Raw genomic sequence first — 14,464 nt, 5'->3', positions numbered from 1 at the left:
TCTGCGCAACCTATGGACGCGCTGGTAGCCCGTGTGGGCTAAGCTTCACGTGACAGCACTGAACACCACAGAGATTGGACCTCAATGTTCCAGCCTGAGTGGTGCTCACAGCTATCCCGTGCCAGGATCAAATTGGTACTCATGTGAAGGTTACTAAATGTGGGGGCGTCGGTGGACACATTGTATGTGTCTCGCAGGGCCCCGCAGGTTTGGACCATGATGGCAGGCATCTGAGTTAAAATTCGACATTCGTGTGCTTCTTGAGAGTACGCGATGAGAGCCAGTGCATGGAACTCAACAAGTTTGATTAATGGTGTAAGGTATTACAACTAAAGGATACAATTTTTATACGAATTAGTTCCATTTTGCATACAAAATTCTTTTAAGAACTCCAATATCCATATCGAGTTTGATCTAAATGCCTCCTTTAATAAATAACTTCACTAAGAATGTCTCTTTGGTTCTGCCTATAGGAAAAAAAGGCATCAGGGTATCAATCAGACCCCATCTACTCCAATTTCTTCGGATTTTTTCCGACCCTAATGCCTATTTAGTGTCTTTCCCTTGAATATCTATGGCACCCATAGAAACTAGAAATCTACAACTGAAATGCTGACGAAGACGAAGGAGACACCAAATGATTGATGTGTGAGTGACTGTAGGGAAACGGAACTACTTACCTCCTTGGTGTCAACCGGAAATATGGAGCCCAATGTTGGCATCGAAACGAAACAAATGGCAGCGGTAAATAATAGAATGCCATAGCACAGACAAGGCAAATGATGATCCTTGATCACGCGACATTGTAACAGCACTAAAATTATGGCAAATAAGAGGCACACAAACGAGTTGAAGACATTCTGCAAGTAATCCAAAACGAAAAAAACCAAAACGGCATTTTAAATCAATCACAAAATATCACCCCCCACCCTTCAAAAAAAAAAAAGAGCTGTAAGTAAATAAACACCTTGTACTTACATGAAATGTAGCAGCGTAATTGTAGGCAAAAGATAAGGAGGCCATTACACCGCATAGCACCACAACCAGGGCCACCACACCCAGCACCGAAAAGCGTTGCAATTTGAGTGTGTAACGCTGATATAGACATTCCAATTCGTCATTTTCGAAACGTAGAGTATTCCAAGGACGACCACGTGTGGCTTTCACCGCATGGTCCATGATGCTCTAGGCTCTTAGGCAACTAAGCAAATGGAAAGAAAAAAACCAAATAAACGATGTTCGTATGTTAAGCCCAACCAACCACCACCGCCTTTAAAGGGCGGTTATTTAAGGGGTCGCAGCCAAAGCCTTGGAGTTTTTCGTAGAATCCTCTGCAAAAAGTATCATCAAATCTGCAAAAGTAATAGGAAAAGCAAGAAAATTATTTGATATTTCTTAGAGGGCAAACATTAAGTTAAAATTTTCTCTTTTTTTTGTTATAAGCCATAAATAAAGTCTATGCTATACATATTTGTTGTTACATGCGTTTACAATATGGTAACTTGTAATTTGGTGAATCTTAGCATTTGCCCAAAATGTTGTATCATGGTAGGGGTGCAAGTTTTGTAGGTTTGCTCTTCTCATTGCCATACAAATGCTCCCTTGGGCTACATTAAAATGTTTGCAATATTTCTTTGGTAAACTTTACTTTTATACACAGCAGAGCTGTCCAATCGGCTCACAGACAGGCACTTAGCAGAGTTGCAGAAAAAATTCATGCAGAAGTTAGAAAAATCAAATTTGATACAAACTAGTAAGGAAAGGAAAAAGTCGGGCGTTGCCGACTATATAATACCCTACACCAGCTAGTGTATGTTGTACTTTTTATGGTTGCCCAAAAAGTAATTGCGGATTTAATGCATTTTTAATAAAACTTAGAATGAACTTTAATCAAATATACTTTTTTTTACACTTTTTTCTAAAGTAAGCTAAAAGTAACAGCTGATAACTGACAGAAGAAAGAATGCAATTACAGAGTCACAAGCTGTGAAAAAAAAATTGTCAACGCCGACTATATGAAAAATCCGCAATTACTTTTTGGGCAATCCAATATATGTAGAATATATCTCGAAATCTAGTCAGACTTTAATTTGGATACCAATTAAAGTAGCAATTTAGAACCTTGTAAGGTGTTCCTACCATAGGACAAATAATGAGGTTTTTACATCTTTAAAAGGCCATATCGGATAAAAGATTATATGGGAGTTATATCGAAACCTGTGCCAATTTTATTGACACATACTGGGACATGAAATTGAACATCTCACACCCTATATTTTAGAGATGTGACCAAAATCGTGGATTTTACTGCCTTAAAAGTCCATATCGGATGAAAAATACACAATGGAGCTTTATCTAAATTAGGATTAGAAGACCGGACGAAAATTGTGGCTTCTACAGCCTTAAAAGGTCAAATCGGTTGAAAGATATGTAAGTGAGCTATATATTAAAGTGAACCGATTTTTATGAAATTTTTCAGACATTTAGAGACGTAAAATAAAGCACCCCATGCAAAATTTTTTAAAGATCGGAGCAAAATTGTGGCTTCTACAGCCTTAAAAGTCCATATCGGATGAAAGATATATATGGGAGCTATATCAAAATCTGAACCTATTTTGATGAAATTTTCCAGATATGTTAATATCAGTAACAAAACAGTCCGTGCCAAATTTTGTGCAGATCAGTTGAAAATTGTAGCTACTACGGCCATTTAAATGCAAATCGGGCGATACATATAGATGGGGGCTATATTTAAATCTGGACCGATTTTTATGATATTTTCCATACATATTAGGACGTCAAATAAAACACCTCGCGCAAAATATTTTAAAGATCGGACAAAAATTGTGGCTTCTACAGCCTTAAAAGTCCATATCGGATGAAAGATATATATGGGAGCTATATCTAAATCTGAACCGATTTTGATGAAATTTTCCAGATATGTTAATATCAGTAACAGTACGTGCCAAATTTTGTGCAGATCGGTTGAAAATTGTAGCTACTACGACCATTTAAATGGAAATCGGGCGATACATATAGATGGGAGCTGTATCCGAATCTGGACCGATTTTTATGAAATTTTCCACACATATTAGGACATCAAATAAAACACCCCATGCCAAATTTTGTAAAGATCGGTAAAAAATTGTGGCTTCTACAGCCTTAAAAGTCCATATCGGATGAAAGATATATATGGGAGCTATATCTAAATCTGGACCGATTTTCATGAAATTTTCCACACATATTAGGATGTCAAATAAAACACCTCGCGCAAAATATTTTAAAGATCGGACTAAAATTGTGGCTTTTACAGCCTTAAAAGTCCATATCGGATGAAAGATATATATGGGAGCTATATCTAAATCTGAACCGATTTTGATGAAATTTTCCAGATATGTTAATATCAGTAACAAAACAGTCCGTGCCAAATTTTGTGCAGATCGGTTGAAAATTGTAGCTACTACGGCCATATAAATGCAAATCGGGCGACACATATAGATGGGAGCTATATCCGAATCTGGACCGATTTTTATGAAATTTTGCACACATATGGAGACGATAAATAAAACACCCCGTGCCAAATTTTGTAAAGATCGGTAAAAAATTGTGGCTTCAACAGCCATAAAAGGCCATATCGGATGAAAGATATATATGGGAGCTATATCTAAAACTGGACCGATTTTTATGAAACTTTGCACACATATTAGGACGTCAAATAAAACACCTCGCGCAAAATATTTTAAAGATCGAACTAAAACTGTGGCTTCTCCAGCCTTAAAAGTCCATATCGGATTTAAGATATATATGGGAGCTATATCTAAATCTGGACCGATTTTTATGATATTTTCCACACATATTAGGACGTCAAATAAAACACCTCGCGCAAAATATTTTAAAGATCGGACTAAAACTGTGGCTTATACAGCCTTAAAAGTCCATATCGAATGAAAGATATATATAGGAGCTATATCTAAATCTGGACCGATTTTCATGATATTTTCTACACATATTAGGACGACAAATAAAACACATCGCTCAAAATATTTTAAAGATCGGACGAAAATTGTGGCTTCTACAGCCTTAAAAAGACATATCGGATGAAAGATATATATGGGAGCTATACCTAAATCTGAACCGATTTTTTTCAAAATCAATAGTGTTTGTCCTTGGGCCAGAAAAGTGGCATGTGCAATATTTCGTGACAATCGGACAACAAATACGAACTGCACTTTGATTGCAAGAAGACATGGACTCACAGACGGATAGACGGACATGGCTAAATCGAATCAGAAAGTAATTCTGAGTCGATCGGTTCACTTATCAATGGGTCTAGCTCTTCTCCTTCTTAGGGTTGCAAACAAATTCACAAATCTCCACCTAAGTATCGGTATCTGTTGGACGCGAAAGCAGGGCAATGGCAAAGGATATGCTCCAACGTCTCATCATCTTCCCCGCATGCCCTACACATGCTGCTATCACTTGCCGCACCGATTTTACATAAGTGAGCTGGTAGTCCTATGTTTCCCGTTATGATACCAATAGCTATACTGACCACCTTCCGGCATCCTTTCAGCAATAGCCCCGTCTTCTCACGATCTGGATTCCCCCATAGGATTTTCGCCGTCCTACCGACCGTTTCGCTGTTCCACAATGTTGCATGCGTATTCGTCGCCCACTCCCTTAATTCGGACTTCTTCGACCCGAAAGACTTCGGGTTAACCAAGTTTATTGACGGCAGTCCTCTGGCCTTCACCGCAAAATCGTCTGTCCTTTCATTTCCCCTTACCCCGTTATGGCCCGGCACCCAAACGATGCGGATTTTCCCATCCTCAGAGAAGGCATTAATCTCCTTCTTTCACTGCAAGACTGTTCGTGGCTTTACCGTCCTGGTTGTTATTGCCCTTATGGCAATTTTACTGTCGGTAAAGATGTTCACACTCGACGTCCTCGCGTTAGCACCACACCATTTCACGCATTCCGTGATCGCCCGGATCTCCGCCTGCTGAACCGTTTTATAGTCAGGCAGTCTAAAACAGATCTCAGTCCCTGGGTTCTCAATGTAAACCCCCAGGCCCACTCTGTCCTCTAGCTTTGATCCATCCGTGTAACATGATCTTCCAGATGGCAATACTCCAATTCAAGACTTTGCCGATGGCAGCAGTGTCTCGCACTCAACTTCAAGGTTAATCGCAGGTATTCGATCGGAAACCTCTTCCCTTCCTTTCAGATTTCCTATCGTCGCCTTGATTATACTAAGATGGTACGAACTGCGGGAGGTCAACGTAGCGCAGAGGTTAGCATGGCCGCCTATGACGCTGAACGCCTCGGTTCGAATCCTGGCGAGATCATCAGAAAAAAATTTCAGCGGTGGTTTTCCCCTCCTAATGCTAGCGACATTTGTGGGGTACTATGCCATGTAAAACTTCTCTACAAAGAGGTATCGCACTGCGGCTCGCCGTTCGGACTCGGCTATAAAAAGGCCAAGGCCCCTTATCATTGAGCTTAAACTTGAATCGGAGTGCACTCATTGATATGTGAGAAGTTTGCCCCTGTTCCTTAGTGGAATGTTCATGGACCAAATTTGCAATTTTGGTATGAGCTGCTCCAATTCTCAATCCATTCTCCGATCGCCTTAAGTCTCATAGCCGCAGTGGCTGCCTTACACTTAATTATTATGTCAAGGGGTCGGATATTTAGAATAGTCTTCAATAGCCTGCCTGCATGTCTGACTGTCTGTTCTTCTGTCGGCGCGCCTGTTTGTGTCTGTGCGTTTGTTTGTCTCTCTGCTTGGCCGTCCATCCGTCAGCCTGTCTGCGTGCCTATATGTCTGTCTATATGGCCTTCCGACAATCCGTCTGCCGGATCTTATCGAACCCTCCGTCGGAACCCTTCCGTTCCGTTTACAAATCTCTCAATGGGTCGGATATTTAGAACAGTCTCCAATAGCCTGCCAGCATGTATGTCTCTCTATCTATTCGCGTGTCTGTCTGTCTGTTTTTCTGTCGGCGCGTTTGTTTGTGTCTGTGCGTTTGTTTGTCTCACTGCTTGGTCATCCATCTGTCTGTCTGTTCACCTGCCTGTCTGCCTGTCTGCATGCCTGTCTGCCTGCCTATATGTCTGTATGTCTGTCTATATCGGAACCCTTCCGTTCCGTTTACAAATCTCAGAAGACCTCACAGAGGTAAGTTCGCAAGATCACCCTGATCGCAGAAGAACCGCCTAGCCAGAAAGGAGGGCCTGCAGACCCAGAGCAAGTGCTCGATAGTCTCCTCCTCATCCTCATTAAGACAACTCCTGCAAAAGACTTCGGGTATGGCGGCTACTGTGCACATAAATCCTGAGTTTTGGGAGCGGTAGATGCCTTACTTGGAGGCCACCGTAGCTCAGAGGTGAGCATGTCCGCCTGGCATATTCCTCTGCCTGAAAGTTCGCACAATCCGCATAAAAAGCCAAATTCTTCAACATCAGCCTTATTTGTGCCCATGCCCCGACGGAAGACAAAGACGAGTAGACCAACCATATTTTCTACGAGCGCCTAGAGAGAGAGAATATGACCGCTGCCCCGCCCATGACATTAAAATTGCGACTGTTGGACCATACAACCGGTTCGACAGTCGCAATGTTTAGCCTCCACGAGATAACGTCCAGTAATGGGTTGAGACTGATAGATTTCGCCGCTGCAAAAAAACATGGTAGTTGGTAGCACCAGATTTCAACATAAAAATATTCACAAAGCCACATGGCTGCCAGCCGATCAAAACACGATAAACCAAATTGATCAGGTTGTGATAGATGGAAGGCATTCCTCCAGCGTGTTAGATGTACGATCGATCCGTGGAGAAAATATAGATTCGGATCATTACCTTGTTGTAGCAAAGGTTCGCACCCGTTTGAACATGGCGAGGAAAGTACGATCTGACACTGCACGAAAGCTGGACATTGTAAGACTGCAAACACAACAAATGGCAGCGGCATACTCCACTCGACTGACCCAACTGCTTGATGAAAGCAATCCTTGTTCCGTTGATATAATGGCGCAGTGGCAAACTATTGACCACTCCATGGAAAATGCCGTGAAATCCGTAATTAGGTGCCGAAAGCCTCCTCCAAGGAACCCATGATACGACCAAGAGTGTCGAGATGCTACTGAATCTAAGAATGTGGCATATAGAGCAACCCTGCAATCAGTAGCAACACGCCAAATGAAGGAGAGATATCGGAAGAAAAGGAGAGAGGAGAAACGTCTATTCCGCGGAAAGAAAAAGGAAATGGAAAGACGTGAGTGCGAGCGAACTGAGATCTAGAGGAGTCGGAATGAAGTCCGGATATTCTACCTAACCGATGGCTTTGGTGTAGGCATATCCTTCTGCTGAGACAAAGAAGGAAATCTTGTAATTGACACAGACAGCATGCTGAGGATATGGAAAAAACATTTTACCCAACTGCTAGTGTCCGACGTTGGCGGCGAAGAGGATATCGCAGAATCAATCCCTGATGATGGTATAGAATGTTTAACTCCTAGCCACAATGAGGTCCAAGTAGCAGTGACCAGACTTAAGCACAACAACAAGGCAGCAGGAGCCGGCGGGTTACCCGCTGAACTATATAAGACCGGAGGCGACAGGCTGATGAGGCGTATGTATCAGCTTATCTACGCAATCTGGCTAGAAGAACGCATAACCGATGATTGGAACCTCAGCATACTATGTCTCGTACACAAGAAAGGAGACAAGACGGAATGTCCAACTACAGAGGAATAAGTCTCCTCCCCATCGCATACAAGATCTCGAGCATACTGTGCGAAAGATTAAAACCTAAAGTCAATGAGATAATTGGGCCCTATCAATGCGGCTTTAGACCTGGTAAATCCACCCTGGACCTGATATTAACATTGCGCCAAATCCTGGAAAAGACCCGAGAAGGACAAATCTACATCTACCATTTCTTCGTTGACTACAAAGCCGCTTTCGATACTCCTTTACGTTCAAAGGTATTTCAAGCCATGTCTGAGTTTGGTATCCCTGCAAAATTAATAAGACTCTGCAGGATGACATTTGCTGATACACGTTCCTCAGTAAGAATAGGAAAGATTCTCTCGGAACTATTTAACACCAAACGAGGTTTCAGATAAGGATACAGCCTATCGTGTGATATTATCCTGCTGGAGAAGATTATACGAGATGCAGATGTGAATAGATATGACACACTAATCACAAGAGAACACATGCTACTCGCCTATGCCGACGACATCGATATCATAGGTCGGTCACCGGAAGTGGTAACTGCATGCAACCTTTGAAAGAATCGAAAGAGAGTCAGTGAAAATGGGTCTGGCAGTAAATGGAGATAAGACGAAATGGATGGTTTCAACTCCCAAAAAGCCTTGCACAACCGAGCAGATAAAGAAAATGGAGAAAGTTGGGAACCACAATTTTGAGACAGTCAGTAACCTCGGCACCGCCGTAACCGAAACGAATGACACCAGTTTTGAGATTAAGCGAAGAATAATACTGGCAAACAGATACTACTTTGGAATAAGTAAGCAGTTAAGAGTTATCAGTGAAGATAAAGGTCTCATACCCTTCAAACACAGCATTCGCCCTCCATTCATCCCTCCCGGGACCACGAATCTTAAATGTCCTAATCCCAATCGGTAGCGGTGCCAGATAGTCGTAGATCCGCTTAAGTCTACCTTCCGCATTAATAGCATGCAGGTTAGAACTGTGCCTATTTAATAGAACCTAAAAATCTAACTAAAGGGAAACGTCCGTCATGAAAACGCTTGGCAACAAGTGACTTTGGCTTAATCGCTTTATAGCCTTGGCCTTTCTGGTATCAATGTGGTATCAAAATTGTTTCTATTCATTCTTTGCCCTTTAACCAGAAAGATTCTTTTAACGACACTTTTTTACCCCTCAACCATTGACTCAATCAGCAACAGTTCCGTCACATTCCTATTGTCATACACCTTTGCCCACCTCATCTTCAAGCGAACACGTGTCTCAACCTATGGTTTACGGGGTAAAAAAAAAGACACAAAATCTGTACAGGAAATTTGTTTACATTTTTAATTTTCATGTTTTTCTTGGACCCGAAAAGAATGAAGCAAAAAAAAAAAAAACTGCGTTACGAAAAAATGGAAAGCGGAAATTGTTAAAGGAAACAAAATAATGTCGTATAATGCATCTCTGATGGTATAGGAGAACCTGTGCTTAGGGATATGTGGATGTTGTCAGCTGTAGGATATGTTAAATGCTTCAAGAGTTTGAGTTAACCAACATGAATGGCAGCTTGCGCTACTGAGTTGTCCCTCTTGGTAAAAAGAAGAAGTTTTCGCATCAAAGTTGCTACCTTTGCTATTGTGTGCATACGTATGTGAGAGGAAAGTTTTTTCACATTATTTTTTATATTTAAAGGAAGCTCGAAGACAGTAAAGTGGTTAAAAGGAAGTGAGCTATGAAAAATAAAAAATGAAAATTAAAAATAGTTTAAGGCAATCAGTGTTTTGCCAGGCAGAAAAACTTGAAATTGAAACAACTACGGATGTAACTGTTAAGACCACTAGCATTTTGTCAGTGGATTCGTTTGCCAATTCAGGCAAATCACACAATAAGATGAGAAGAGGGATGCAATGGAGTTTGAATACAGCCCCAACCAGTTTCGATGATTACAAGACAAGATATCTGTGTGTTATCTTCGTAGAGAACAGGTCTAGACGGACAATTTGTCTCTGTAAAATTTAGGTAAGGCTAGGTTAGGTTGTAAAAAGGGTGTGGACATTAATCCGGCCCATGTTACTATGGACAGCCAGTAATTGGACTGTTGTGAGCTGTAAGTACAAAAAAGTAACCTCGAAAAAGAAAATCTAAGGCAGGAATTCTGTGATACTAACAAAAGCCCTAAATGTTTTCCATACCACTCTCCAAAGTCGCTTCATGTCTGGCATTGTGTCCCCTCCAAAGTGCCCCTGTTTGTTAGCCTCGAAAGCAGGGCAATGACAGGAAATGCTTCAACGCACCGTGGGATAGAATCGAAAGATAAACTATTAAAAATATGCCATATGAGAACGGATAGAGATAACTTTTTAAAAAATTCTCAGAAAAAAAAACGAAAATGGATATATTTTAATAATTCTGTTTTATACCCACCATCGAAGGTTGGGGGTTAGGCCACTGGACATTCATCTTCAATTTGGCCCCGATTAGTCCAGATTTGGATATAGCTGCCATGTAGACCTATCTCTCGATTTAGGGTTTTGGGCCCATAAAAGGCGCATTTATTGTCCGATGTCGACAAAATTTGGGACAGTGAGTTGTGTTATGCCCTCCGATATCCTTTTTATACCCAACAGCGAAGGATGGGGTACATTCATTTTGTCATTCCGTTTGCAACACTTTCGACCCTATAAAGTATATATTGGGTTGCCCAAAAAGTAATTGTCGGTAATATAGTAGTAATATAGTCGGCGTTGACAAATTTTTTCAACGGCTTGTGACTCTGTAATTGCATTCTTTCTTCTGTCAGTTATCAGCTGTTACTTTTAGCTTGCTTTAGAAAAAAAGTGCGCGAAATTTTTTTTACATTTGTTTGTTTGGCGTCAATTTTAATCAACGCTTGTGATATGCACCTTAAACGCAATGAATTCGATCCGTTTTTAAAACGAATCATAACTGGAGATGAAAAATGGTTTGTTTACAACAACGTTAGTCGAAAACGATCATGGTCCAAGCATGGTGAACCAGCTCAAACCACTTCAAAGGCTGATATTCACCAAAAGAAGGTTATGCTGTCTGTTTGGTGGGATTGGAAGGGTGTGGTATATTTTGAGCTGCTTCCAAGGAACCAAACGATTAATTCGGATGTTTACTGTCAACAATTGAACAAATTGAATACAGCCATCAAGGAGAAGCGACCAGAATTGGTCAATCGTAAAGGTGTCATATTCCACCAGAACAACGCTAGACCGCACATATCTTTGGTCACTCGCCAAAAACTGAGTGAGCTTGGCTGGGAACTTTTGATGCATCCACCATATAGCCCTGACCTTGCGCCATGAGACTACCATTTTTTTCCATCTTTGCAGAACTCCTTAAATGGTAAAAATTTCGGCAATGATGAGGCTATAAAATCGCACTTGGTTCAGTTTTTTGCAGATAAAGGCCAGAAGTTCTATGAGCGTGGAATACTAAATTTGCCAGGAAGATGGCAAAAGGTTATCGAACAAAATGGCAATTATATATTTGATTAAAGTTCATTCTAAGTTTCATTAAAAATGCATTTACTTTCTTTTAAAAAATCCGCAATTACTTTTTAGGCAACCCAATATATTCGTGATCAGCGTAAAAATCTAAGACGAGCCAGCCATGTCCGACCGTCTGTCCGTCCATCTGTCTGTCTGTCCGTCAGTCTGTCTGTCCGTCCGTCCGTCTGTCTGTCCGTCCGTCCGTCCGTCCGTCCGTCTGTCTGTCCATCCGTCTGTCCATCCGTCCGTCTGTCTGTCCGTCCGTCCGTCTGTCCGTCCGTCTGTCCGTCTGTCCGTCCGTCCGTCTGTCCGTCTGTCCGTCTGTCCGTCTGTCCGTCCGTCCGTCTGTCCGTCCGTCTGTCCGTCCGTCTGTCCGTCCGTCTGTCTGTCCGTCCGTCTGTCCGTCCGTCTGTCCGTCCGTCTGTCCGTCCGTCTGCCCATCCGTCCGTCTGTCCGTCCGTCTGCCCATCCGTCCGTCTGCCCATCCGTCCGTCTGTCCGTCCGTCCGTCTGTCTGTCCGTCCGTCTGTCCGTCGGTCCGACCGTCTGTCCGTTCGTTTGTCTATTCGTCTGTCTGTCCGTCTGTCTGACCATCTGTCCGTCCGTCTGTCTGTTGAAATCACCCTACAGTCTTTACAAATGGAGATATTGTGTTGAAACTTTGCATAGATTCTTTTTTTGTCCAAAGGCAGGTTAAGTTCGAAGATGGGCTATATCGGACTATATCTTGATATAGCCCCCATATAGACCGATCAGCCGATTTAGGGTCGTAGGCTCGTAAAAGCCACATTTATTATCTGATTTTGCTGAATTTTGGGACAGAGAGTTGTTTTAGGCCCCTCGACATCATTCTGCAATTAGGCCCAGATCGGTCCAGATTTGGATATAGACCGATCCGCCAATTTAGGGTCGCAGGCTCATAAAAGCCACATTTATTATCCGATATAGCTGAAATTTGGGGCAGTGAGTTGTGTTTGGCCTTTCGACATCATTTTGCTATTTGGCCCAGATCGGTTCAGATTTGGATATAGATATCATGTAGATAGATTTCTCGATATAAGGTCTTGCGCCTATAAAAGCCACATTTATTATCCGATTTTTCTGCAAATTGTGATAGTGAGTTGTGTTAGGCCCCTTGACATCATTCTGCAATTAAGCCCAGATCGGTCCAGATTTGGATATAGCTGTCATTAAGACCGATCTGCCGATTTAGAGTCTCAGGCTCATAAAAGCCACATTTATTATCGGATATAGCTGAAATTTGGGACAGTGAGTTGTGTTAAGCTCTTCTATATTTTTCTTCAATTTCGCCCAGATCGTTCCAGATTTCGATATAGCAGCTATATAGACCGATCTCTCGATTAAAGGTTTGGGTTTGGTGTCCACTCAATGTCCGTGCCGCATTTTGACCAAATCAGACCAAGTCGAAAGCGGCTTTGTAGTCAACAAAGATATGGTAGGTGTTGATTTGTCCTACTCGGGTCTTTTCCACGATTTGGCGCAGTGTGAATATTTGGTCCAGGGTGGATTAACCAGGTCTAAAGCCGCATTGATAGGGCCCAATTATCTCATTGACTTTAGGTTTTAAGCTTTCACACACTACGCTCTAGAGTATCTTTTAGGCAATGGGGAGGAGACCTTTTTCTTTGTAGTTGACACATTCCGCCTGGTCTCCTTTCTTGTCTACGGGTCATAGTATGCTGAGGTTCCTATCAACGGGTATGCGTTCTTCTAGTCAGATTGCGCAGATAAGCTGATTCATACGCCTTATCAACGTATCGCCTACGTTCTTAAAAAGTTTGGTGGGCAACCCGTCGGCACCTGCTGCTTTGTTGTTCTTCAGTCGAGTCACAGCTACTTGGACCTCATTCTGATTAGGAGGTAAATATTCTATACCATCATCAGGGATTGGTTCTGTGTCATCCTCTTTGCTGCCATAATCGGACACCAGCAGTTGGGTAAAATGTTCTTTCCATATCCTCAGCATGCTATCTGTGTCAGTTACCAGATTTCCTTCTTTGTCTCTGCATGCAGGAGGATTTGCCTGCACCAAAGCCATCAGTTTGATGTTTGATTCTTTGGTGGAATTTCCGGACTTCATTCTGACTCCTGCATCGAAGTATGGATGTTGGGGCTCTTTTCATGGAGCAGGTAATGGCTTGCAACTGCACCGTTATATCATCGAAGGAAGGAGTGATTTTTCAAGCACTTGGGTCAGTCGAGTGGAGAATGCCGTTACCATTTGTTGTGTTTGCAGCTTTTCAATGTCCAGTTTCCGTGCAGTGTTAGATCGTACTTTTCTCGCCATGCTTAGACGGGTGCGAACCTTTGCTGCAACAGTGTAATGCTCCCTCCGAATCTATGTTTGCTCCTCTTGTGTCTTGTTATGGTACCGACAGCTGAGTACTGATCTCCTTCTTTTTTCCTTTCAGTAATAGGTGCTGCTAGCCTCACCATGTTCTTCGCTGTGGGGAAGTTCCTCGTATGGGCTAAATTTTCTGACTATTGGATCACATATCTTTTCCTTCCCTATCTTCCCAAAAAAATCCCCCAGAACAATTTCAATATCATGGGCGGGACAGCGGTCGTATTCTCTCTCTAGGCTCCCTCTAGGTTCTAAAGGTAAACTTGTGGCACATAAGTGAGCTAACCTTTAACGGAAGTTATGGTAGTGAGCTAACCATTAACGGATGTTCTAAGTAGCTACCCAGGTTACACCGCGGGGAGTTTTATATTCACATTTGAGATGAAGGTAGACCAAGATAAGCCTGGATTTTGCCAAGTTACAACCAATCAGAACCGTTGCTTGGTTTCCAACATCCCCACGACACCGAAGGGAGATGGGGATAACTACTGTTAAAAAAAGTTTCTTTCCGGATATTCCCTACCGAACTCTTCATTGTCTCATGGTACTACTTGCGCGTACAATTGAACACAACTTAAAAAAATATTTCCACAAACATTCCATTAAGGACCATAGGGCAAGTTTAAGGTCCTTCTGTGTATAAATTTGCTTGTGTTCATTTGATTTTTGTTCGATTAATGAATGCCGTCCCTTAAAGACCGCAAGTTTATAATCCTTTTTGAAAACTGATTACCCACCTTAATGTACATCATTTATTACACATTTACATTTGTGTTTACTTTACATTTTATTATCTCTGCGTGTGCTTTTACGAAAGATGTTTCCATGAGAATATTAAAATGTCATAATTTTTGCACG

The 14,464-nt window shown here is 42.0% G+C and overlaps 1 protein-coding gene across 4 annotated transcripts in view; it reads right to left on the bottom strand.

The window, feature by feature from the left end:
• Positions 1-14,464, bottom strand: part of LOC106085694 (Ca(2+)/calmodulin-responsive adenylate cyclase) — a 374,401-nt gene that overhangs the window by 80,659 nt on the left and 279,278 nt on the right. For all 4 annotated transcript variants that reach the window (XR_009398222.1, XM_059368290.1, XM_059368291.1 and 1 more), the window contains exons 4-5: positions 979-1,352; positions 681-860 (exon numbers count right to left, since the gene is read on the bottom strand). Coding sequence is in view for 3 of the 4 variants with exons in the window: in XM_059368290.1 (XP_059224273.1) it covers positions 681-860; positions 979-1,179 (381 nt within the window). In the remaining variant the exon portion in view is untranslated. The remainder of the gene's footprint in view (positions 1-680; positions 861-978; positions 1,353-14,464) is intronic.

The sequence above is a fragment of the Stomoxys calcitrans genome, chromosome 4, assembly GCF_963082655.1.
Source record: "Stomoxys calcitrans chromosome 4, idStoCalc2.1, whole genome shotgun sequence".
In the NCBI taxonomy this organism is placed as follows: Eukaryota; Metazoa; Arthropoda; class Insecta; order Diptera; family Muscidae; genus Stomoxys; species Stomoxys calcitrans.
The sequence above is the reverse complement of the archived record's forward strand: the minus strand, read 5'-3'. Positions and strand labels throughout refer to the sequence as shown.